Source organism: Dermacentor variabilis, chromosome 3 (assembly GCF_050947875.1).
Source record: "Dermacentor variabilis isolate Ectoservices chromosome 3, ASM5094787v1, whole genome shotgun sequence".
Lineage (NCBI taxonomy): Eukaryota > Metazoa > Arthropoda > Arachnida > Ixodida > Ixodidae > Dermacentor > Dermacentor variabilis.
Genome location: NC_134570.1, coordinates 165,770,529 through 165,798,044, shown reverse-complemented (window position 1 = coordinate 165,798,044; position 27,516 = coordinate 165,770,529). Strand labels below are relative to the sequence as shown.

At 46.1% G+C, this 27,516-nt stretch overlaps 1 protein-coding gene across 1 annotated transcript in view; it reads right to left on the bottom strand.

The window, feature by feature from the left end:
• Positions 1-27,516, bottom strand: part of LOC142576493 (ubiquitin-protein ligase E3B) — a 110,156-nt gene that overhangs the window by 62,713 nt on the left and 19,927 nt on the right. The window contains exons 4-13 of the mRNA XM_075686643.1: positions 21,306-21,370; positions 18,779-18,835; positions 17,080-17,184; positions 13,422-13,521; positions 12,024-12,195; positions 8,756-8,861; positions 7,734-7,889; positions 6,947-6,976; positions 5,950-6,062; positions 180-382 (exon numbers count right to left, since the gene is read on the bottom strand). Of these exons, the coding sequence (XP_075542758.1) occupies positions 180-382; positions 5,950-6,062; positions 6,947-6,976; positions 7,734-7,889; positions 8,756-8,861; positions 12,024-12,195; positions 13,422-13,521; positions 17,080-17,184; positions 18,779-18,835; positions 21,306-21,370 (1,107 nt within the window). The remainder of the gene's footprint in view (positions 1-179; positions 383-5,949; positions 6,063-6,946; positions 6,977-7,733; positions 7,890-8,755; positions 8,862-12,023; positions 12,196-13,421; positions 13,522-17,079; positions 17,185-18,778; positions 18,836-21,305; positions 21,371-27,516) is intronic.

The following is a 27,516-nucleotide window of genomic DNA, read 5'->3' as shown; positions in this document are numbered from 1 at the left end:
ATGATTGCCGCAGGCAACCATGTCACACTAATAAGAGGAGGAGAGAGGTGAAGGGGGGCAAGCCCCAAGCTGTATCCGCTCCACGTGGGCAGCTCAGCAGGGTAAGGGGAAAGCTATCGCTGACATTGCTAGTCATCCAGGATGTTTTTCGCACAGTGCGACCATAGCGAAGAACTCACTCGAGGCGCTGGCACTGGCGGGAGAGTTGGGGACATTGGAGGGCGCGTCCGGCTGCGGACTCTGGGACGTCGGTGCTGCTCCCGAGGAGGAATTGTCGTTCTGTGCCAGCATTTCTGCCAGCGGGCTGAACAGGACCTTGACCAGCGGCCCGCACCAGAGCAGCTGCAGCTGCTGCTTCACAAAGGTCAGGGACTCGTGCAGGCTGTGGAAGAAGGGCAAGGCAATTGCTTCTTAGCTGTGGTGTGCATCGATTTGGTGTTTTGGTGTGCACACCAGAGCAAAACATGATGCTCATTTCGCACCACCTGCAGCAGGGAACGGTGGTGTGCTTGGGTTATCACCTATTAAAAGCATGCAACACACTTGCAACAGCACTACACTCCACATGCTGTGAAGAAGATAGCTAAAGATGCTTATCGTGATTGGGTCGGTGTGCGATGACCCAGGAGGAGATTTGATGGTATCAAATTAGGAAACTGAGCGCGTGCTGGTGTTTTCATGCGAGATGGGCAGGCAAGCGTTGCAGGGAAGCTACTGCAGCAGGCCGCTACAGTTCACGATTGTGCGTGCCTCGCTGCATTTTTGTTTACATGGCATCTAGTGACTGGAAAACATATATGATCACAGTTTGGCGATTTTCATTCATGAAAATCATTCATGAATGTTGGTGCCAAAAGATTGCGTTTTCCAGGAGTGTTTGAAATGGTAAGAAAAGAAGCATAACTGCTTTGGGTCGTACTTTGTGTTCTCGATCGCGATCGTTGGCACTAGGAAATTGTACGCAACGAGATCGTATCATCGAGATTCTATTGAATACGCTCAAAGTTTCATGACCGCCACGCCACCTGTATGCCATGCTGCAAATCAGGAATGCTCTGTGCAGGCTGGTGCTGTATGTTATTTGTGTGTTTTTGTTGCGCGCACTATATACAGGAGTGTGCGTATTGAATCTGCAACTATCAACGATGTCCTGAGTGTGTTTCATGAACCATTCATGACTGTGAATGCTTGTAGTGCAAAGAAATATTTGAATATCTGCCTGCCCTTGCTCTTTAATCAATGCTGCTGTCTTCCTCTTCCTTAACATGTTCACTGCAGCGTGGGTGACAAGTGGGTCATGGCAGTTATTCCTCCTGCGCAAGTGAAGTCTCTGCTTTAAATCAAAAGAGAGGAAGAATTCTTGTTGCTTCTGATTTGATGAGTCGTCGCACCACCCCTCCACAGTAAGAGGAAGTTATGAAGGAGAATGAATATCTGGCAACTCCTAGGTAGCTCATGACACACCAGAGGAATGTGACAAGTGACCCACCGGTGGGTCATTCCACACAGGAATCGAGACTTCAAACACTGTTGCCATAGTGCATGTGTTAAGGGGACCAACAATCAATTTCCAATTTTCGTTCACGTAAAACAAAAGAGCGCTCAATGCTGCAGCAGAAATGCGAGAAACTTAATGGAAAAATTTTAGAAGAGTTTGCAGTCTGTAGTCACGATCACATTTATACATATAGCCCTGTAACAGAGCGAGCACGATAGTGATCGTACACCAGCACGATAGAAGCCAATGAAAAGTGTAATCTTAAGTTCACGTTTATGTTTGAAATACAAGGAGGTTCATTACACAAAGATAGCAAAAATGGATGTTTCTCACACCAAACTGAAAACGCCATCATTACCACACACTAGCAATGCTACAGAACATGGAATGTCGAGAAGCAGTATAATGCCTCGGCATGGCCTCCGAGATCATGTGGAGGCTGCAGCGTGCCCAAAATCTTTGAGGCCATGGTCTGGAATTTGTGTCATATCTGCTAAACACTGAGCACCCGACTCACCTGCTTAGGTGCTATTTAAAAGCTGCTAATAGGAAAACTAGAAACTTACCAGCCCCGCAGCTTCAGAATCCTTCAATAGCACATATGTATACTAGTGCTAATTTACTATAACCAACATAGCAAAAGTGCAATTTCACTTCAGTTAGACTTTCAAGGAGTCCTGAACCACCTTTGGATCAGCAAAAAAAAAAAAAAAAAAAGAGTCTGCAGATAGCATACACTGCTGTGAACATCTCAGCCAAATTTTGCAGTCGTGCACGGTGCTTGAAGCTCCTCGGAACGCAAAGTCAGCGTTTTCTCAAACATTTTCTTTTCGACAGAAGGCTTCTGCTCACTTTCTTTGGGCTGCCATATCCCGTCATCCAACAGACTCCCATATGCAGCTGCTATTGGCCAACAGCTGACATCAATTAAGAAGGGTGTTTGGATCAGTGTGTTTCTTCCTAATGTTATTGCGTAGATTTATCGGCGCAGTAAAGACTGTAAAAAGCGAGGATCTGATTTTATGGTTTCTATAAGAATTACGTACTTCTCGAAGTACGACTATCTTACTATCGGCTACTGTCGTCTGCCAACGCTCGGCTGCGCCCGCTCATGTAGGAATTAAACTTTGGCCACACTGCTAGTCAGTGTGGTCAGCTGTTCGGTCTCGCTAATTTCGATTAGTTTTTAACACTCAACCAGCCTTGATCCATGTGAAACTTAAAGGGAAGCTGAAAGCTTTTCCAGAAAAAATGAGTGAAGAGCAGTACGCCGTGGTTTTCAACCCTCTGAATTCGAATATCTCATCGAAATTGAGCGAAAGAAAGCGCAAACATATTTTATTTCAACGAAAAGTGCAGCAGCAGACACGCCCAGCTCGCACGCCTCGTTTCCGCCTGTGATTGGTCGGGCGCCTCATGACGTCAACAGTGGCGTTCGTCCGGACCGACTGCTGCTGCTACACACGAAGCACGGTGCAAGGTAGTTTGGTGGCGTTTTGCTGAGACGGTCATGGAAATTTTCGAGAGCTTGCGTTTTTCTGAGGAGTTCGGCGTCAAGTCCAAACTCTACGAGAGCGATCTTGCGCGCGACGGTGATGGGCGACGGCTTCCAGCGACAAAACGGGCCGTTGCTTGAAGAAATCGCTCGGTGTTGTCGCTCGATCGCTCGTTTCTAGAAATCTAGAACTCGTCGCTCATTGCCCGGAAATGCTATGAGCGACTAGGCAATTGTGCAAAGCCGAAAGTAGATGTACATAACTCAATTACTACTGTTTGTCGCACGGAACGAGCAAACTATTGAATTTTACACGTGCAAGAATAAGAACCTAGTGCAAGACCTTCAGAAATATTTTGTACTCCTTCTTCAGTAAAATACATCAACTTAAATTGATAAAGCACGCGTCACGCTAGTTTCGGCGCGTATATTGCTGCCCTCATACCGGGAAGTCGTCGCTCAAAGCCGTCGCTCACGTGGAGTTTGGCTTGCAGACGACGAGTGAACGCGACAGCCATCCCCTCGCTTGTAGTGCTGTCGCTGTCGCGTGCAAGAACACTTGCAAGGGGTTTATACTTGTACATACTACACGTACGTACATACTTGTACATACTACATGTATGAGCCGATTGCGAAGAGCCGGCCTCTCCAAGAAGCAAAAAATTCTGGTGCAAGCACTGCTTTCCAAGCGAACGAAGGCGAAGTGTTAGCATCTGCTTGTGTTGGAAATGTTCTTTGGCGAGTATGTTTTTTGCTAAGCTGCATTCAGCGTTCCAGTGAGTACGTTTCCGGGCAAACGACTGTAGTGTTATGTTCCTGCATGCCTCCTCGTAGAACGTAAGCGGTGATGCGATCTTCAGCATTTGTGTGCTGCCTCAAAGCTGTCGGCAATCTACACAGACCATTTAAACGCGGGAAAGGTTTACCGGCTATTGTAGCACGTATAGTATAGAACCTTCATCAGCACGCCATCCGCACGCTACTCGTAAGCGGCGAATTCCGTCGGCTACGTGAGATGGTCAATTTCTTATGTGTGCGAGAGAAGGGGGAATGCAGCGTCTTGGCGTGAGCAGGCTTTCCAACACATGCAAACTTTACGCTTGCACTGCGTTATGGTAGCTGCATGCAGGCTGTTTCACAACACATGTGCGAATAGAAAATTCGCGGCGCTTCGCGATGAAACCTGCGTCAAGGGTGGGCGATAAACATGCACCTTCCGTTCAGCGTGCTAACTATATTTTTTTAGGAGAAACCAAAGCATGCATTATTGACAAACCCCGGTAGTAATCGTCACGAAAGTGGTTAGAGCATAACACTGTTGTTCTTGAGCACTTGAAGTTGTTTCGCTTCACAGCAGCCTGTCACTTAGCTGAAAGCTTCTTGTCTTGCAGGAACTAATGGAACATCGGAACATCGTCGCGGCCGCTGGTGTTCGTGCAAGCGTAGGCTGCACAGAACGCCGGCATGATCGGTCTACAAGTTCAATTGATGCTGCGCACGTCAACTACCACTCCTATATACACGCAAATAAAGGAATGTAGGTTCGAGCAAAGCAGATTAGAATGGCACGCACGCAGAAATAAGCCCGGTCAGGCACGGTCGCGGAGACTGCGAAGGAGCGGAACACCATTGTTGACGTCACTATAAAGCTGCCGTTTCCGGTCTCCGCTCGCATCGTCAGCGTCAGCAGCAGCGCACGGCGCTCGACGGGGGACGGAGCTGCAGCGCAATTTTAACCGACGATTGCGTCGCTCCTAAGTGAAAAATCCCCCCCAAAATTTTACCTTCTTGGTTTATAAGGTTCCCGCATCCGTATATGAGCGTCTTATTGAATTCGACAGACTCTTCAGCTTCCCTTTAAGGTCACACCACATGCACGCTTGCCAGCACGCACTCACTCCTGGCGGCTCCTGGTCAAATGTCTTGGCAGACTTCGCTTCGTATTGAGCTATTGTGCAATTTCGATGTGGCTACGATGCGTTGGTCAAGCTGGTGCAGTACGAAGCTGGTCGGCACCACATAGCATGACCAGACAGGGAGCACATGTGTGCAAGCCCATACTCCAGCCCTGTCGGGCACACAGTTGGTCACTACAGTTGCATGTAGCTACACCTGCAGCATAGCATAGACACTGCGGCCACCGAGGGGTGCCACGACGAGCCCGATAGCTGAGCTCACTTGCTGAGGACAACAGCCTGCTACGATTCGTATCTGTGGGTGACGTGACCCAAGGCCTGATCACTAACATCTACAAACAGGCCATCTGCTTCCCGAGTCGCACACCCTCAAGGTCTGTCGCCATCATGGTCAAAGCTTGTTACGTCAGAAATCCTTTAAACGCAAGTCTGGAGTGTGGCATCCATCACTTAGCCAATGTGCATGCTGCTGGCGTACTCTCCAGAACAGACGTGGAGATGAAGTTGCTTCAAGCCTCGGAAACTGTGCGAGTGTCGTAGCGATAAGTGCGAAAAGAAATTTACTACTCCACTAATGCGAGAATGGCTGCACGTGGCTATCCAGTACCCTGTAGCACAGCAAGGGATGAGACACCGTGAACACAACCACAAGTTCAGGGATAGACTTCAAGTTTGGTTCGTCGTAGGTGCCAAATTTGGAAGTAGGGGCGCCTATGTGAACGTCCAAAATCAAATTTGAACTGCATGCCACGGTGATATTCAGTAGATGGAGCACTGTGGGCACTGCCCCACCCTGTCGTATTCCCAGCGCAAGACACTGAAGAAGGACGGGGAGCACCATGGCGAGCACAAAGGCGATCTTTGCTTTCCAATAAATCTGCTTCTGCTGAATGCACTGAAGCGTTTCTTGCTGCAAAGTATTTGTCAAATTGTGTATTTTAATGTCAGACTCATTTCTCGAGTTTGATAAAGAGTGGTTCAGGACTCGTTTAAATGTGAAAAGCATGGCCGTGTGATAAGCAGAGACGCTAGACCCTCACCCGTGGTCAATACTTTGAGCAAACCAGCCGAGGATGGGGTGCCAGTGGGTCAGGTTGGAGCGCTTGTTCACCACGTACTTCTGGCAGCTCTCCAGCAGCTTGGTGGACACATGCTGCACACAAGACACTCAATTAGAAGTTTTGGTTTTAAGGTGCCAGAACCACAATCTGATCGTGAGAAATGCTGAAGTGGGGGGGACTCTGGATTAATTTTGACCACTTTGGTTGCCCTAAAGCACAACCAATGCAATTACATGAACGCCTTTTGGCAAATCAGGGGTATTCTGTAAGCATCCACTAAGGGAACTGTCCATATTAGCACACTGTGAATGGATGGAGCTTGAGAGCCGGCGATGATGACTGGCAGGTGCCTTATTAGCTTCGAGCTCTATCCAATCAGTGGGCACTGAAATGGACAGCCCACTTAGTGGACACAAAATACCACCCAGTTCTGCAGAAGACTGCAAGGTGGAGGAAGGCTTATGAAAGAGAAAAATCACCATCCACCCGACTGTAACACGAAGCTACAAAAGAAGCCCATACTGGTTTCCTTTGTAGCTTCGTGCTACAGTAGCCGGCCACTTATACTACAGCTCAGCAGCGTGTGGATCCCAGCAAGTGTTCCCAAATCGAGTATACTGGCATACGGGCAAAAGATAACCATTGTTCATGTTTCTTGGGTAATTGGTTTAACTTTCATTTTAAGAAGTCCCTAAAACCCCCTTTCGAATCTGCAATGCAAAGCTCTTCATTAAATTGTGGTTAGAAATAGTATATTCTCTTCAACTGAGTTAACAATGAGAAACCTAAAACAAATGTAAAACAGAAATTTCATGAAACTAGGATTAATTACATAGAAGTTTAGCTGTTCTATAAAGTAGCCAAAAATGCAAATGATGAGACAATAATCACTGACTAATCTAGCTAGGTTCTGCCACTGCATCAAGAGCTACATATAAATACAAAAAAGAAAACGAAGTACAGGCATGGAACATACCACAAAGTCAAGCAGCCTTGAATTCAGGTTCTAAAGGACCGGGGAAAGAGAGAAAATGGAGTTGAGTTCAATTCTGCCTTGTTTCATTGCACACTGTTATACAAGAAGCTTTAATACGCATAATGTAGCCATGAATTTGCTCTTTGTCACTCAGTGTTTCTGTGTGTGGTGAATGCACCTTGTGCCATTAGAAGCCTAAAAAAATTAAATTATGGGGTTTTACATGCCAAAACCACTTTCTTATTATGAGGCACGCCGTAGTGGAGGACTCCGGAAATTTTGACCACCTGGGGTTCTTTAACGTGCACTTATATCCAAGTACACGAGTGTTTTCGCATTTTGCCCCCATCGAAATGCAGCCGCCGTGGCTGGGATTTGATCCATTAGAAGCCTAGTCAGGTAACTACTGAAGTCATTCTTCGTCTCCAGCATTATCATAACTTGGCATCGTTTTTTACCCAAACAAACAAAAGCGTGACAGATGCTCTGGAGCAACCCTTGATTTCAATGAGGCAATTACTCTTCCGGTCTTAATGACAAAAAGTAAAGAGCCTTTGCAACCATTACAACATAAGGGCGGGAGATGCGAGACATAATTGCCACTGGAAGGACGCGCACAAATCGCAGGCACGAAAGAAAACAATCGCAAATGGTGAGGGCATAGATTGTTCTCTTTCGTGTCTGTTGTTTGTGTCTAACAGCATGTTAACAACAAAACCAGCCACAAGTTCTTCCAAGGCGATAGATACGCGGTTACGAGGCAGAGAGGTGAGAGGGCAGGACGTGCCTCGATGTTAAGGTAGGCGAGGTGCACGAGGTTAGCGAGCAGGCACAGGGCGTAGTTTCCCTCGAGGGCGTTGAAGAGGATGCGCATGTTCTGCTCCACCACCAGGATGTCCAGGCTCCGGCGGAACAGGCCGTGCGAATTGAGCAGCGTCACCGCCTGCAACGTGACCCCCCCGCATCGGCCGTTGGACTGAGGGTGCAACTCGCCACGGCATTTTTAGATTGAATGTCTCGCAGCTATTGCCTGGCAAGGCCAACAGCCCGTCTCCAGATTAAAAAAAAAAAAGAAATTCAGAAGAAGCCTTTGTACAGCTAACTCTGCAAGGCGTGCCATTACAAAATAGTTATAATGAAGCACTTCATACCAGACAAGCACTGATTCACCAACACAAAGTTTTACTGAAATTGGTCAGTGCATATAGAGAGCCAAGTGACTTGCACAAAAAAAGAAAAAACAGGGAAGCTAAAATGAAAGCACTGGAATCTGCAAACACCAGGAAGGCCAACAAACAAATGATGTCTTGGTCCACTTCATGTCGAAGTCTATTTCACAGTTTTTTTTTTTTTTTCGTTCAGCATAATACATAACATACTAAGTGAGATTATCACTGATCAACTTGGAGCATTTTTTCTATTTCTTTTTGCTACACAGCCGAGCATGGTCATTCGAAGCCAAATCTTTCTTTAGTGGATCCCCCTCACATACAAATCCATCAAAAGTTTGAGAGCATGTTACACCATATCTGTGCATCAAAACATCAGCTGTGACACAGCACACAGCACCACGTTTTTCTCTTCAATCAACATTCAGATTTGTGAAACCAGGGCATTATTTCAGCATGCACTTACGGACAGGTGTCACTGTTTAAAAAAAATTCAACCAGTAAAATCCATCAAGAGAGAGTAAAGTCTCCAATCTGAACGTCAAGCAAGATCAAGCCAGTTCACGTGCTCATCCTGCTTGGCACCGTTGAAATCAAATACGTTCAACCAATCACATCAGAGCAAACGCCTGCCACTTGCCTCTGGGGCGATGTGCAGCAGGTGGTGTATGAGTGCAGGCACAGAGAGGATGTGCAACAGGAACAGGTTCATCAGGTCTTCTGAAAACTGCCCAGTTAGTAGAGGCCTGCAACAGGAGGCAGATGGGCCTTCATTGCAGTAAATTTATTTATTTGTTTATTTATTTATTTATTTATTTATTTATTTATTTATTTGTTCATGAAGGCAAGGCCTTCTTTACTTCTTCCCCCCATTTTACATGTGCTGGCTGCTGTCTTGACAAGTAGACAAAAGCCCACTGCTGCCAAAAACTGCTGCCACGCCCCCCACTAGCACACCATTCATCAGTTTTGCCTCTATGTGACACTACAGACCTAAAGAGCACGCATTAGGTATGGAAGAGATGAAGGTAAAGCATAGTGCAGGACAAGAACGTCAAGAGCAAAAACTATGCTGTGAAGCATGATGCAGAACGCAAGCGTATGCTTGCTCATAAACCGGAAGAACAATCTCATTACCATTACTTCTGCATAGCATTTGCATAAATGTGGAAAAGAGTAAAAAACTTTTCCTAACACTAATACTCACATATGCATGGGGTCAGAGCTTTTGTTGTTCAATACTACCAGCCGCCTTTGGGTGGCCAAGTTAGTACCAAGGACAAGTAAATGAAGAAATACAAACTCCTACAAACCCTACAAGTGCACAAAGTAACGGAGTATAGTAACAATAAGACAATAGGGGGTTTTCACATCAGTACGCCCATGCATCTATGCGTACTCAAACTGCCATGCTCAACTTGAAGTCTTTTGTATACCTTTCCTGTTCTCCTGCATAACTAGTAGTTTGTGTCCCCTAACTTTGGGTGCAGAAATCCTAAAGCTTTCTACTGTAACAAATATCGAGAAAAAATGGCAAGTGAATGAGGTACAGTTAAACCTCAATATATAGAGAAGTCAGTAAAATTGACAATTTGCTTCGTCATATTGAAATTTTGTTATAATAAAATTCTAGCTTTTATGCAAATAAGGGGAGTTCCGATAAATTTTTCTTGCACAGAAAGGGTCACAAATTTTCTGAATTATGGGGCATTCTGAAAAAGCAAATGAGAAAAAAAAATTATCTCGTTAAATTTGAGTTGACGACGAAAGATACAGTTTCATCCCCCTATCGACGATGCCTTCACATCGGTCAAATGAAACGAAGCCAGACACGCTTTCGCATCCGCTCCGCCCCCCCTGGCTGATAGTACGCCTGATATGGAATGACGCTACCATGAAAAGTGCTGGCAGCGAGGAGCGAATGCATATGCTTCTCGCTTCAATGCGTCTCCAAAACTCGAGATTAAGCAACCTCCAGCCCTAAAGGTGCAGGGGGACAGCGCTTGATGCCACCTCATCTCGGCTCACTCAGTCTTTCTACACGCAGGACATTAGCTCTAAACAGGGCACATGGGCTGGGTATGCGGTCAGGCACGCTGACAGCTATGTGCCGCTACGGCCGCACTAAAAAAATAAGAGACTGGCAACAACCTCTCCCTCATGCAGACTTGATTGTGTTATTGTGAGCTCACTCCCCTCCCACCTTTCCCCTTGCTCGTGCAGGAAGATGGCGCTAGTCAAGCCACTATCCCTCTTGGCTCGCCCTAGCACGTTTTCACTAGCACCCAAAGCACACAGAGCATGGTGCACATCTTGTCGCACTTGGACTTTATATGGAACCTGATGCTGCTCCGCTTCAGCACTCGTTCTTGGTTGCGAGATTTGAAAGGTGCATTTGCAAGCAGCCACTCTTAATGAAACTATTTGACCATTTGTGTCCACACAAACTTTTATTTAGTGTCTCGGAATTCCTTCATGGCAGCAGTGGAATTTTATCATATTGAAATCTTACATAAACACTTCACTATTATTGAGGTTCTAAATACATGGCATTCTATGGACAAGAAGTTATAAAAAGTTAAATACCTTGTTGTGTATCAAGAGTTTCATTATATTGAAGTTCGTTATCAGTCTACCAAACAGCGAACTAGTGTCATTGAAGAAAACAACAGATGGGATTAGGGTAAAGGCTTGGGCGAGTTGGTCGTCGTTCATAACGGCAGTGTTTGCATAGCCATTCAAGACAAGACCATTCTTTGCAATGCAAAGAATAGTCAGCTGATAAAGACTACACTAAACATAAACTACCGTAAAATTCCAAACAAGCGCCCCTACCTATTCAAGCATACCCCCCCCCCTCTCCACTTTCAAGTGATTTGAAATTGGTGCCAACTACCGAGCAAGCGCCCCCTACCTTTCTTCACCTTATTCACCACTTCATGCATTTTCACCCCACCACTTCGCTACAGTTTTTTTTTCTTTTGTCAACTTTTTAAGAAATTGCATATTAAATCACATAAAATGTTGCAATTTAGTGAGAAAGAAACTTATTATTCAGCTGCACTTTTGCTGAGGCTCGATAATTCACCATAACCATAGCCTTCATCAGTCATCATTTTGGTCAAGCGTGTGAAGAGTCGCATGTGGATTAATGATGTGATCTTTCACGCAATCTGTCGTACGATACGTCAGAGTCTGACTTGCCGCATATGACGCTTTGGGACATATGGTACGAATGAGCGAGCGGCGAACCGCCGCTCCTGCATGGACGCTTGGAATGACTTCGCAAATAAAGTGAGAACAAACATGTTGAAACAGCTCTCTCATTTTAAAAAAATTGATGTCAATATAAACACGACTATGTGAGCACCATAGACATGTTTCCGCAAGGCCACGTCTGCAGTGTCATCTCCGTGGACAGCCGCCGCCGACTAGGAGCCGGCAGGCCTAGCTCGCTGGGTAATTAAATCAGTGACTGGTGGCCTTTTGACACGACTACATGCAGCTCGTAATAAAGTGCTTATGTTGACCAGCACAACGTGTACACAATTATGTTGCACTTAAATTGCCATACATTTGATTTCATTGCCGCCGACGGAAACAAACGAACAAGCCAGGCGAGCCTGCGATCGCTGGAAGGCTGTATAGGCACAGCTAACTAGCCACCGGATCCGGGGCCGATAGCTCCCTGCCTCCACAAACTTTCTTGGATTACCTTTCATCAAAATAGGGGGGGGGGGGGGGCACTTTGTCGAAATTTTATGGTATGCGTCCTCACTTAAGTCAACAGCTTCACTCACAGTACTTTACCCTTACCCTTATTTAGTGATACGAAAACAGTGCACGAGTCTGAAAGAGTCAACATGCTAAAGGGCCGCAACTCTCCCTTCCTCTGAGGTCCCCCTAACCTAAGTGCCAAGTTGATGGTCGCCACAAGTGGCGCCCTCTTGAGGCTCGGCTTGGCCCTGGCCAGGCCTCTGAGCAGCAGGGCCTGCAGGGCTCCATACAGGCTGCCCTTGCCCACCAGGTGGGAGCCCACGCTGGCGCACAGCTGGCTCAGCACCGGCCGCAGGGGCTCGCCTGCACAACGTCGCGAGGAAGCAACAGCGGGGTTGGCGCATTGTCTCGTGCCAATGATGTTAGCAAGCAGACGGGGAACACAGAAGCAAGCCATACTAGAAGCACAGTAACAAATTGTAGCACAGAAAAAGGCAGACGTACAGATGATGAGATGACTGATGGATAATGAGATAACCAAGACAGGCACTGGTACTCTATGACCCAGGTTTATCCTGCAACTTATTGCCATTTGACATGTGCAATTCGCTTTCCTAGGAAAGTTTCCTATCTGAAAGGTGCACAGACAGGGTAATCCCACAGTGAAAAACTCATCTCTAGTTTTTTTTTTTTTTCTGTGTAGATCTGCACTATAATTCCTCATTGTGCCTAACTAACACGCCCAAACAATTCCTAATTTTGGAAGGTTAGGTCAACAAACTCCGTCCCAGATCCATTCCGCTAGGACTCGGAGCCACCTATAGTCTGCACCCACATGAGCCCCACCCACCGAGTCCCAGCGCATGCGTGCACTTGCCAAGCCTGAGTAAGTGTTGGGGGTGCGAGTCTCGGGTATGCAAAGGTAGTAAATGCCTGGGCAGGGCAAAAGCTGGCAAACCGAATGTTTTACTGTGCTGCCTCTACACCATAGCATACTTGCACACTCCAAACAAGGTATGGCTAGAGCCAAGACCATTCATGAAATGGGCAGCATATCTGACTGTTTCTCAAGGCTGCGAGTCCTAAATTAGAGCAGCACTGATCTCCCATTAAACCTGAGAGAATGCAATCTATACACCCACAGAAATAAGCAAAATGAGAAATGTCCTAAGGGACAGCTATAAACACCGACCTCTCACACTAGGAATTTACTTTGTGTTGCCTATTACTAGTATGTTCTTTTTTTTTCGTTAAGTAATAATTAGCAGAAACATGTGTGCACAACGACCTACAAATGGTGCTTATGAATCATCACGCTTCGTGCAACATTATTGCCACTGTTGTCTACAGAAAAATAAAAGAAGCTGAGATTCGAGAAGTGGCAGGACAGAGCGAGCAATCCATTATGCAAGATTTTAGGTAACCAGCAACGTGGACTGGAATCAAATTTGGCTTGCACGATGGCAGCAGCATTGTCCGCATATCGGGAATGTTTTCGTGTTCGAAAATCGTTTCAGTGCCCCTCTATGAAGGCACGTCCGCAGAAACCCAGCAAACAGTCCCCTTGCGGGATGTCCAAGCTCACTCACATGTCTTGTCCTTGAGCACCTTCCACGATGACGTGCTTGTGAAGGTGACGAGCACGTGCAGGTGCAGCATCAGCGATTTGGCATCCTGGGGGCACTCCGGCTGCAATGTTGCATTTCATTTTGCATTTGATGGTTAATGAAAAACATACAATAACATTAATTAGATTTTTAGTACGGTTAGCATCCTTAGGATATTTCACGAACTTTCCAGTATCTATCTGTGTCTAGATCTAACCGTTTTCCTTTCATGCCAATTTAGGTCGCTGGGTCTATGTTGCTCTTCAATGAACTTCTTCGATGCCAACTTGGGTGACTGGGTACATGCTACTCGTCATAATAATCATCACAACATATAAAACATATTCCCAATAACCTACCATAATATACATTGCTAATCGCATTAATGTCACTAGCTATCTCCGAATAATGGATGTGCTGCCAATTTGTGCCTAGGTGCATGCTCTCATGTAGCAACTAGCTGCTGGTCAATAATACTTGGTACACTGCTTCCTTGTGCATTATGTTTTCTTCCCTTCTTTTTTTTCCCCTTCTTTTCCTTGTAAACTGGGTACTCAATGTTTTATTTAGCTAACACATAATTCTGTTATGCTGTAACCCGTACAATTACACTACTGCTTCTGCTGCACTACATATTTCCTGTATTGTATGCTTCTCTGATAAGAGGTCTTTATGCAGCCATGTGCTCTGGGCCTTCCTCCTGTATACCATATAGGCTCATGTAAGGGCCACACTTTTTTTCCCACAATTCTAATGAGGTACGGCCCTTACTCAGAACCAAACTTTTCGTCAGAATGGTGCAGCTGCAGCTGGCGACTACAGCTCGCCCCGGATCTCCGAATGTACCATTGCATCAGAGGTCGACACGCAGCTGTCGCCATCTGGTAGGGGCACACAGAATTGCGCGGCACGTGAAAATTCGCTGAAGCGCATGTGCGGTATCGGGGCACCAAATGCAATTGCTTCTCCAATAGAATTTCTTTCTCCAAATTTTGGGCTGCCAAGTTGGAAGTGCGGCCCTTACACAGGTGCTGCCTTTACACAAGTCTATGTGGTATTGATGCATCCTGTCGAAATTAGTATGGCCTGCAATGCACAAGCTGTGACCACAGTGCTCTCCCAGTCGAGGTGGTGTAGCTAATAAGAGACATTCTCAGGAAAGAAGTGGAAAGGGATTACACCACTCTAGCAACACGCATACCCCTGTGCGTCCTACCATCTGCTTTCTTCACAGATGGCCATCTCTGGGATGTGCAATGTATAGATGCACTCTTTAAAGAAGGCTTCAAGTGACATACATAATAATACAGCATAAACGAAACCACACATTTTGGAAACATGCTTCACAACCACATGCTCTCGGAACTACAGTAGTGAAACTAAAGGTAGGCAATAAGCAACAACATACAACTCCTTACATATCTTTCAGCAGCAACTCGATGCTAAATTTTAGGATTACAAAAGAAAAGAAAGAAAGAAAAAGCACCACACAACATGCACCTAATAAGTTCCACTTAGTCATTAACGGCAGATACACATTAAAGTATGAGTTGCTCTGAAACAAGATCACTGCACTAAAATCTGCAACCAAAAGGATTGAGCTAAGAACAAATGAATATGCGATGTATAATGGTACAATACAAAGTAATTTTACAGCTTTCCACAAGGCCTTTGACATTTGACAGTAAAAACCAACAAAGATACAAATAACACACTGTGGAGTGTTTATCACATAAATTGATAGTATCACATTATTTATACAAAATGGGAAAAAACCACCGTAAATGCAAATGTACACAATCGCAGTGAAACTATAATGGCATCATAAACCCGCTTCTTCTCACATGAATCAACAACGAATATATTACGAGTCTGTCAGGCAGGCAAATTTAGCCTCACTTTGAGCGAGCACACTTCATTGTTGGTGATTATATTCACTGGTGACCGTGCTTCATATTATAAGTACACTAAAACCTCGTTAATCTGACCCTTGTTAATTTGGAAAATCAGATCATTCGAACTCGTCCTTTTGTCCTTGCAGGCCTATGCATTACTTAGTGCAATGAAACTCTCGGTAATTTGGACGTATTTGTCCATACATCGGTTAATTCAGACAACTCTTGGAGCTTGGCAAGTGTGGAGCGCAACAAATGTGTGACGCAAAAGAGCAGAAATGGCGTCCACCGAAACGAAGTGGTGGAGCACGCATCACGATGGTCATCAGTAGAAATTGCATGTGATTGACAGCAACGCCAGAACGCTTCGTGCCTATTTGTGCATTTGAAGCCTTTAATCTTGTGTTTACTGCCATGTACAGCACCGCATTCGCTGCATGCATTCATGATTGCACAGTTGCCATTCACGATTGCATCACTAACAGCTGCAGTTTCATCTGCAGCGGTTGCTACTAACAGTAGTTTTGGTTTCACTCGGTATGTGTGTCGGCCACATGCCTTTGTAACAGCGTAGTCGCCATCTATGACCGTGTCGATAGCGACCGGCGTTTCGTCCATGGTTGGAGCAAGCGCTAGTTTCGTTTTGACTCGGTGCGTGCGTCGGCCACGTGCCTTCAGAACCCCAAGGTCACCACCCATGATCGCGTCGACAGCAGCTGCGGTTTCGTGCGCAGCGGTTGTGGCAAACACTAGTTTCGTTTTTACTCAGTTCAAAGCTGTTGAGGATGAACAGCACCATCTACATTGCGATGGGTGGTGACCTGGCAACACTGGCAAAAAAATAATCAGGATGTGTGGGCAGTAGTGAAAGGTGTGCCCAAGATGAAGACACGTGCCATGGCCACGCTGTGAAGGAAGTCGCGAGGCCTTCGCCGCTGCGAGCACTAATCAATCACGAGATGATGAGAATTGCAGCTCCTGCACTGCTTTTGTGCAAAACAGAAACAGGATTGGCTGATTCATTCAGTAAATAAAATCATGTTGATGTAGTAAGCATTTGCTTATCATTTTCTTGATACCCTCAATAATTCGACATTCAGTTAATTCATACACATCTTTTTTTTTTTTTTGCTCCTGTGAAATCTAAATTAACCAACCTTTACTGTAATATGACCATGACCATGTACATGTACATATGTACATGACCGGGGTTGTTGGAGAAGTATGGGAGAGGCCTTTGCCCTGCAGTGGGCGTAACCAGGCTGATGATGATGATGACTGTAATATAATACTCAGTGGGCAGTGGGCACTAATTATGAAAACAGATTTATTTTCCAATTTAAGATGTTCTGTGTATCCCTGCTTACGAAAAAGCCATTCTTCCTCTATCAACAACAAACGTGTGATTTTTTAGGTGTTGACACTATGCCCCTTACGACTTCCAAATGTGCAGCACATTGCTTGTTCGTTGGATTCAATGTTCGCTGGTATTCGGTCGTGACAATTGAACATGCTAATATTATTTTGCAAATATTGGTTAAAAAAACAAGTATATATAATGTGCTGGCTGACTTACTGATTGATGCTGCGATCAATTCCAAATGACACTTTCCCGTCAAGCAGCGCGCCACCAAATGAAACTCGCTATGGCAAAATGCACTCTCTCAAAGTGTCACTAAATTTGTATGTCTAATTACAGTACTAAACTTAGTCCAAAAACACTGATCATAGACTGATACACTCACCCGGACCTCCTTGAGGTAGCCACAACAGTTGCCTAGGATGCCCTTGAGTTGCTGAATCCACAGCACTGTATCCTCCTTGTTCAAAGCTACCGCCACATAGCTCTCCTATAAAAATATAAGAATGAAAAGTAAGGACATGAGAGGAACAAAGAGAGAGAAAGAAAAGAGGCAAAGATACAGCGAGTGCTCGCCTTCATCCACAAAATGTGAATACTCCCCAGCAGCTCTCCCAAGGAAACTACTATGCAAGCTATTTCAATTGCAGTGACAAAGCAGCTCCCACTTGCAACAGGCATGGCTGCCAAGCATACTGGAGTATAGCCACGCAATTGCGTATGCCTCACTCGCAGTTGCAAGCAACACGAAAAAAGTGCTTCCCTGTCCCTGTGATGTCTCCTGTCAAGTGGTGTCCTTTAAGCAGTGTCTACAGGAACACGGGCGGGCAAATTACGAAAGTGAAATGCACACAACCAGACTCCCAAGCTGACAAATACGATGGAAAATAGTTTATTTCTGTTTGCGACAGGACCAGGGTTCATTTAGAGTCACGTTTCCCAGCTCTGGGCTGTTATACAACATTGCTTTTCTTCTACACATGACCGCCAGCATAAACATCAACATTAACTGCAGTCGTAAAGCATGAGAGCTTAAGATCATCACCACAATCAGCCCTTTTTAAAACCACTGCAGGAAAAAGGAGTCCCAAGGCTCTTAAGCAGGTGGAGTTCAGACCAAACCCTTAGAGTAACGTAGGCCAATCTCTTGCTACAGCACCTGCAGGTGCCAGAAGAATATGATGGCCTCCATGTTTTGAACACCACCTATTGGTACCACTACCTCACATCAAATAAACCAATCAAATGCCTGTTGTTTTCCTTGTTGTTTCCCTCCATTTGATCTTATACTCAACTCCATCCCAACAGACCCTCAGTTATCTGCTCTATGTATTACACAACCTACCCAACTCGACGTCTTCACTTACTCTGCCCGGAATATCATCCACCCCCATTTTATCGATCCAAAAATGCCGCCTTTCTAGCCCCTTCACTAACAGCTGTTGATTTCTATTACCCAACTCACTGCGAGGTCCTTTCACTTCCCTTGAGGTTTCTTTGTTATCAAGCAACTTTCGGCCCCACAAGGTCCTGGTCCCACACAAAGCACGGCTGACTTAATCCAAGTATGCAGCTGCTCCCGAAATGCTGTGGTCGCCGTATTGATTATGATTGCAGGCCTGACATGTCCACATTACTAATGCCTCTTGAACAAGTACTTCGCACAGGCTTATACAGTACTCTGTTTCATACATAGCGTGCAATGCTGTGGAGGCTAGCAAGATTTCTTGTCGAAGCTGCGTTCACAATAAAATATAGTTCAGTGTTTCTTTTACCAGCGATTATGCGCAAGTGACCTTTATTTATACTCAGTAATAAATTTTAAAAAATGCTTAAACGTTAAATAAAAAATTTTTTATACAGCTGCTACAACGTTTTCTTAGATCATATAGCTTTGTGGGCAGGGAGGGGGTGGGGCGCATTTGCCACTTGTCTTAGCAACTTCACATGCAGGCTTGTGTGAACATGTACGGCTACGAAACTTCATGATGAAATGTGTGGAGTTATACATTTTTGATTGACAAACTTCTTGCATTGCTTCCACAGCTCCACAGATCCATTCCACTGGTGCACTAGAAACTCACCTGTAACGTGTCTGCATCCATGCTGGCAATGATGTACCGGCATAACCTTTCGAACCTCTGCATAAAAGAAATGAAGAGAAAATCAGTACAGTGGACTTAGGTTAATTGGACTCGGGTTAATTCGATATTTCAGTTAATTTTGATCCCGGCCGGTAAATATGCATTTCTATGGGCCCCAACTTTCGTTATTTCAATCCGGAATTGGTCTTCGCCAGATAATTTGCACGTGACCTGTCAGCGCACACGCACTTGACTTCTATGGTGAGGCGACTCCATTAGTAATGCCTTTAGTGGCTACATCTGTCTCTGTAAAGCTAGGGAACAGTGAATGCTTTGAACAAATTACCACTTCCAGTCAAAAATGCCTATTTTCGGCGTGCCCTAGGGTCATCTTAAAGCAATAACCGAAGCTCACAATGTCTGACTACGGAATTAACCCAATTCTAACGCACACCTTTTTTTTTTTTCTCACTGGAGAAAATTGGGCAGAAAACGGCCTCTGCAGTGCAATTGGAATGCGAAACCAAATCGCCTTGGCAATGTTTGTATGCTTCGCCGCATAACATTACTGTACTGCGGCACAGCCAACACTATAAAATACTGCGGCAAGGCCGACTTCAAAAAACAGGCCACCATTGTGGAAAAGATATTAGACCCTTGCCCACTTTTCTCGCTAAAAGATTGGGCGCATGTTACATTTCTCCTTAGTTTAGGGGCTTTAATGTGGATTCTACGCTAGTTTTCTTCTTTGGACACATAGAAAGTGGGTGCGCGTTTGATTCAGGGGCATGCTAGAATTGGGGGTAAATACTGCCAAATGAATCATCGGCGTGTTCTGGTGTTTTTTTCCTATCTTGTTTAATTCGACCCATCAGATAATTCAATCAATTTTAATAGTCCTTCCAGGGTCTAATTATCGAAAGTTGACTGTATAGCAACAAGATATGTGATGTGAATTAAAGAAGAGTGGGCTTTACAGTTAAAAAAGATGTCGTGCTACTGATTAGCGAAAACCAGGACAGTAGCACTTGAATAGAAGTCTCAGGCCAGACAACCAACACATGCGAGGTGGTGTGGCATGCAGTGTTTGAAACTCATGACTGCTGCAAGTTCTGTCTCCAACACTGCCTTTTCCTTGACTGTGATTTAAAACTCGTGTGCTCAATCTCTTTCATTCTGTGACTTCAAACCGTTTTCACAGCAAATAGCTGTGAATTCCACGTTATGCACCGTGTTTTATTTTTTTGCAACAAGCAAGTGTGGTTTCATGCCGACTATCAATCACATGTTAAAAATTATACTACCCCTCAGAAGGATCCAAATCTGAGCCTACCGTGTGGATAGGCCCAACTTTGGGCCTATTCTACTGTGAGGCTAATTTTGCAGTTCGCAAAGTGGCACACAAATCAGCACAGCTAGTTGCAATGTTCACCACAGATATCTTTCTTGGGGCACGTTGCTTGCACAGAATATGCGCTTGTTAGTCGTGGTATGCTCATTCAATGCTACACACAACGCACTTGAGTGGCACATTACTGTCTTGGCTGCAATTTTAGCAATAGCTTTCAGAACTTGAAGGAGTGGGAGAAGGCTAAGGCCAGATAGAAAAAAATGCAAGAAGAGGTGACCCTTTGCCGCTTAAGGTGTACAGTTTGCCAAAACCTTAATTGTGCTAATTGGGGGGAATTTTTCTTTTTTATGTGCTACTTGAGCATGTATTCATTCCACAATTCCATAGTGCTAGCAAAGAGACTGCACAACCTGCCAACATGCCATTGAAGTGCTGACTGATTCTGCATCTTGAAAATCCAGCTTTAACCAATTTTCTGCAACCTCAGCATTGGTGAAAACATAGCGCAGCAATACAGATCTCGTAAAATTTCTCAGTTCTTTTGAGTTAAAACGTTTCAGTGCGTTTTGTTCTGTCTATAAATATCTGCATCTACAAAACACATTTTCTTGAAGTTTAATGCTTATGGCTTATTATTCGTATGTGTGCAATTAAAATTTGCAGAAGCCATTTAGACCCTCGTTTAGAATGTACAAGGCAAATTTCAAAACTTGAACTTTCTTGTGTCAGAAGATGGCAACATGCAATACTGGCAGAACAATGTCTGTTATATGACGTCTGACTTTAAGAAAATAACTGCTCACAGTAACAAACTACTGCTATCTTTTATCAGCAATTCCACCAAAAGGGTTCCAAGAGTTTACTGTGACAATGAGTCAGCAAGAACAATAACACTTACAAGTGAGCAGTAGATACCTCAAGAACATAACATTCACTCTTACAGCAAGCCTCCATTACATTTTTAATACATATACAATATAAATATGCAATATGCATTTGGAGGCATTGAAAATCATCCACTCAAGACTGAGTAAAACATGTGAGAAAGAAAAAAAACTGCACACAAAGCTGACATTACCTGCCTCATACAGAAGAATGAGTGTCACAAAGACCAATTTCAACATGCTCACAATACAATTTAGGGTTTAAAGTAAGGAAATCTTTTTCATGCCATACCTCCTTGTCGACTTTGGGTTGGAATGTAAAAAGGAACTTTCGGGAAGCACGGAAGACATCCAGGGCTGTATAGAAAAAAACAGAGAAAATATGCTCAGTCATAAGTGCAACTGTAGCTATGCAAGTTATCAAAACTCCTAGACTTACAAAACATTATTTGCAAAGAATGACAGAATGTGTCTACTCTGGGTTTTCCTTTTCGTTTTATTTAGCTTCGTAGCAGAATTAATTTCAGTGTATTCATTCCATGGTACTTATATATGCTGTTCTTCATGTGTATCTAATGCAAGCGACCTTTCTTGTGTCAAGTGTGTTACTTACCGTTTTAATATAAGGACATCTCTTTTGGTACATGCGTATGAATACAGATGTTTATATGTACCTGTGTGTGCATATATGCGCATTTATCCACACATGTGCATGTACACAGTAGACATCCATCAATTTTACTCCAGTTAATTCTACTGTTTGATTAATCTAGGTCTCAGCTAATGCCCATACATCTATATGGGCTCAAAATTCCGTTATATTGATCTCAGAAGTGGCCTTCACCAAATAATTCAAACTTGGCTGGTCAGCTTCGCCGCAATACAGCCATGTTATGCGGTGAAGCATACGCAATCTCTTGCGGTGAAGCATACTTACACATTCCATGACATATAAGCCACCCGCAGTGGCAAGTACACGCTTGGAGGTTGGAAGAAGAGGAGAATATTTTCGGTGTCTCGTTCCAGTAAAAATGTTGACTCCTAGCTGTCTCTGTTGTATCGCCTGTAACATTACTGGTGGAGGTGCTGGGTAAATGCATCTTTGCCCCAAGTTTCCGCCGTCACTTCTAGCACCTTACAGACAGCCACAGCTCCCACAGCAAGAAACAGCCACTGCCTGCAAGGACTATCCCCCGAAGTCAGTCCCTTGTCAGCGATACTGGAAATAAGAAAGTCAACGACCACTGTAATCTGGGCAAGCCAAACCTACGATGCCCAGTCTGCTCTCCGGCATGTTTTTTATGCACCACAGACACCCAGACTGTTCCACGGCGACGCTTTTGAGGATGTTGAAGACTGGCTGGACCAATTTGACCGGGTTGCCAGCACCAACGAGTGGGATGATGTTCGTAAGCTGCGGAGAGTTTACTTCACATTGGAAGACTTAGCAAAGACGTGGTATGGGAACCATGAAGCTTCCTTTGCAACATGGCAAAAGTTTAGTCGACAGCTTCGTGATGCATACCACAACGCCAAAAAAAAGAAGAGAGCTGAACAAGCCATCTCTTCTAGGAACCAGCAGCCAAAGAAGAGAGTTTTGATGTTTGTCAAGGACATGCTTCGCCTTTTCAGGCACACAGACCCTGCAATGCCCGAGAAATAGAAGGTGCGACATTTATTGCGTGGAGTCAAGGAACAGCTTTTCGCCGGACTCATACGCAATACACCGACAACCGTAGCCAAGTTCACGAGTGAAAAAACCACGATGGAGCGTACTCTCCAGCAGCAGTTGTCACAGTACGAACACCATGACATTACGGCTACTCCATGCTCTAGTAAGTTCGACAGCGAGAAGCAGGCCCTCATAGACTTCACACGTAGTGTTGTGCATGATGAACTGCAGCAACTCCAAGCAGCGAGACCAATGGAACCCCAACCACCTGCGACAGCAGCTGCAGACGTCATCTGGAGTGAAATCAGACAAGCGGTGCAACCACTCACACCATCAAGGCCTGACATCCTCGCCCTAATATATGCAGTGGCTTTGAGGGCTCCTGTGCCACCGTCTACAGACATCATGCAGGCAGTGGACCAGGCCCACTCTGTTCCCGACACCCCTTCGCATCCACTACCCAGCTCAAGGTACCCCGAACGTACCTATGTATCTACCACCTGGCTCAAGACAAAGCGCTACTAAGGTAAATGTATGGCACTCGTCTGCTCTGCTACCACTGAGGCGAAGCGGGTGACGTGTACCGTGACTGCCAGTACCGCCAGCTAGGTCTTTTCACGGCTTTCACTCTGACGCGCAGTGCCCACACTATGGTGAGAGTCCCCACAAAATCGAAGCGTATGTAACGGGCCAGCAGATTCCTGTTCAGCGCCTCCAATCGCAATCACCATCCCCTTGTTGGTCCGTGTGACCTAGGGTGCCCTCAACATCTTGCGCTCCCCACAGGAACTGATCACCGAGTCCCCAGAGAGGAAACTAGGAACCATGACTTCTGAGGGTGAAGTTGCTTTCCAAGGAACATTTAAAGAACCTCCCACGACGCAACAAACCGAAGATGACCGTTCTGGTTTTTCTTTATTTTCTGACACTAATAAGATTTTTTCTGTCATCAACACTGTATTTGTTGATAATAAAGCTGTCACTGCCCTCGTCGACACCAGTGCTGATTATTCAGTTATGAGCAGCGCACTGGCATCTAAATTGAGGAAAGTCACCATGCCATATCAAAGGCCCCAGTTGTGCACAGCAGGTGGCCATTTGGTGATGCCTACTCGAATGTGCACGGCACATATTCGAATCCGTGAGTCAAGGTTCACGGGGTCTTTCCCTGTATTACCTGTGTGCTCCCGCCAAATAATCCTTGGAATGGACTTACTTCGTGAATACGGTGCAATCATTGACCTACATGAGTTCCTGGTGTCATTCGAGGACCCCTTTCCCCTGAAGCTGACAACGCCGAATTATAGAAGACAGCGATACGTGCGTCCGAGGAATCTGTGACTGCCCCCCCACCTCTTTGTCAGTGTGGAATGTGAACAGGACATCCCCGATGATGTAATTGCGGAGGCAAATTTGTCTTTCCTTCTTGCATGCCAAATATGCGTAGCCAGAGGCGTTATTCAGCCTAGAAACAAACAGGCTCACATGCTGGTGACGAACTTCAGCAAGGAATATCGCCATCTTACAAGACACACTACCATTGCATACTTTGACAAAACTGCCGACGTCCACGGTCTGCCAATATTCTATGCTCTTTCGCCATGCGACCATTCCACCATGGTATTCGCGAGCCTTCTTGATGTAAACCCAAGCTTACCATCATCACAACTAGAAAGCCTTCTGGATGTGTGCAGTTCTTTTCAAGATTGTTTTGCTACAATGTCTAAGGTTAACCAGATGCCACTTGCCCAGCATCGCATCATTACTGAACCTACCGAAAGGCCTGTTCGACAACATGCCTATACAGCGTCACAAACAGAACAAGACACTATATGTTGCCAACTTCAGCAGATGATTGCAGATGATGTCATCCAGCCATCGACCAGTCCCTAGGCTTCGCCAGCTGTGTTAGTAAAGAAGAAAGATGCCAGCTTGCGCTTTTGCATCGATTATCGAAAACTTAATAAGATTGTAGGAGGGCGTGATGGTGGCCAATGAGCCGTGCCATCGTTCCCTACATTCATTTCCGCAGAAGGGCGAAGATGGAGAGTGGAGCAGCGGCTGCTGAAACCAATGTGGCAGGCTTTCAGAACAACACTGCGCATGCAGAGCTTGCGCTTCAAGCACGTGCCACCTAAATTTATTCTCTTCCAAGCGCCAACCAAAGCGCCCCACGTGGCATCAGTGGGTGCTACAGGGCCCCTAGCCCAGACGGAACGGTGATAAAGTAAGAAAGTGAAACTGGATTTCAGAAGGGTCCATGGTCAGTACAAGTAGTCAGCGTGAAGGGCATCTAGTCACTGCTGTAGAGCTCAGCCAGGCAGCACTGGGTGTTACGCAACGGGCGAGGGACCCGATGATCAGATGCTGGTGGGACAAATGCACCATCTGGACGAGATGATGGGCAGCACATTTGCCCCAAAGACATAGGAATGACAAAGCCCACGAGACTAATGGTGTGTCGACGGTGCCCCCATGAGCATTGCCGGCAGCGCACCACGGACTGTACCATTGCACGGCATGTAGGATGAACGCACTAGCAATTCAGCTGAAGCGCTGGACGGGCCAAGGCACGTGCCTTGCATGTCAACGTGGCACAGCATGTCGGGAGGTGAATGTCATTGGGCGCCGCTGGTGACAGGGTACATCATGAGAAAGCCGCAGGCCAACCGGGCAAAGTAGGGTCAAGGTCTGCAGGAGTGTCCAGTGGTTCGGTGAGGATGCTTGACACAGGATGCAGCACAGCTGGCATTGCGACATCGCAAAAGCCGTGAGTGTAACAAGGGCGTGAGGCACACAGCGATGGAGGCTGCAGAGGTGAAGACCTGGAAGGGCTGGGTAGGTGGAATGACCTGTGCCAACTGCACTGAGGACTGCACAAACCGCTGGAGCTATGGCCCATTCGATCTTGGGGTCCCAGAAGATTGTGGCCCGTGTCTGCAGTGGTGATAGCCGGCAAGGTGCAGAGCTCATGTGCTGCTCGGAGACCGGCTCAGCGGATAACATGGACAGAGCAAGTACAGGGTTGGTCGGGGGTCGAGTGGCAGGAGTGATGGCATCTGCGACAGCACTGATGGTGTGTGGCGTGGGAGCCAGAATCAGGATGGCGATATCACCGCTGGCAAATGCCACCGTTGGTAGCGAGAAAAGCGATGAGGCCGGGGACTGCGCACGAGCGCATTTGTCGGTCAACAAGACGGGATCACAGCAGGTCGAGGGAAGAAGGCTGGCCCGATGACGATGGCTTATGGGCACAGGATGAGACACGCTGGCATTGAGGGTGCAGGCAGAGCTTTGTCGGGTACCATGCGGTCAGCTTCAGGAAGAGGGCAGTACCGAGCACCATAGAAGTGCAGCACAGCCTGTCATAGCTCATCGTAGGGGCACAGGCCAAGCGATGGAGCGCTGAGGTGCAGTTGGAGATCCAGTGGCAGGACGTTCAGGAGTGCCTGGTACTTGAACTCCTGTATCCAGATGTAGTTCAGCTCCAGAAAGGCCACATTTTGGGCATGTTGTTCAGCTCCAGAAACGCAGCGCTTTGGGCATCTCAAACAGGGTCGTCCCAAACTGCGCGAACCATGTGCCGCCGTCACTTGACCGGAACGGTGGTAGTGGTGGGCCAAACTGGGGCTCCAGCCAGTTAGCCATGCCAGCGTGTCACTTGGTGCATGACACATTCTCTCGGGTCACCACTGTAGGAGGACGTGATGGTGGCCAATGAGCTGTGCCGTCATCCCTACATTTATTTCCACAGAAGGGCAAAGGTGGCAAGCGGCGCAGCAGCTGCAGCGACCAACGTGGCAGCCTTGCAGAACGACACTGTGTGTGTGAACTTGTGCCTCAAGCGTGCGTCGCCCAATATTATTCTCTTCCGAGTGCCAACCAAAGCACTCCGCATCGCAACATCGGTGGGTGCTACAAGATCACGAAGAAAGACATTTATCGTCTGCCCCAAATAGACGACTTCTTGGATTGTACAGTCGAATCCACTTATAACAATACCAGTTTTAATATGTCGGTTATAACAAAGAAAACCTGCTGTACCGTCAACTTCTGTATGTTTTCTATGGGGAAATAACCTGCTTACTACAATGTCCCCATGCCGCTTTATCGGTCATAACGATGAATTCTGGCTGCTGGGTGTCCGTGCCAAAAGGTAATGAAATACGAAATACTTGAAAAGAAAAAGTAAAAGTGAAATGCAAGCCAATCCATGATCGTTCGCCACCCCAACTGCTGCTGCGCGCTTCTCTCCATGAGAGATGCACACCAGCCTCGCGCAAATCTCTCCCGTCACCCTTCCACCCCTTCAAACACAAATGGGCTGCGCCTATAGCTCTGCACAGCGCCGCCCTCCGAAACACGAATGTACCGCGCGAACTGCGCTGACAATGCTGCCGGTGCTGCTCCCAGATTGCTCACTTGGACCTCTCAGTTGGTTCTTTATTCTATAGCCCTCACTCTGCCCAATTCTGCTAATGGATTAAGTCACTCGTGCTTGTCTTTGTTCGTTACATTGAAATCGGCCACATTGTCTCTCAGCCTTGTTGAGATTTGCCACTGAAACAGAATATCACTGATCCGCCTGCTGATCATCGGCAATGCACAACGTTGTCGGGGAAAAGAAAATGCATTGGAAAGCGACAGTGACTGCCACGATGGCAGCACTGACACTGTAGGGCAGGCTGCCTCAACATTGTCCCTCATGGGCTTGTTTTCATGAGGGGCCTGCTTCACTACATGGAGCACCCGGATGCCTTGGAGAAGGATGTTGGCAAGCTTCGCACAAAGCAAGGAACACTGACGGATATGCAGTTTTCTCGTGCAAGCC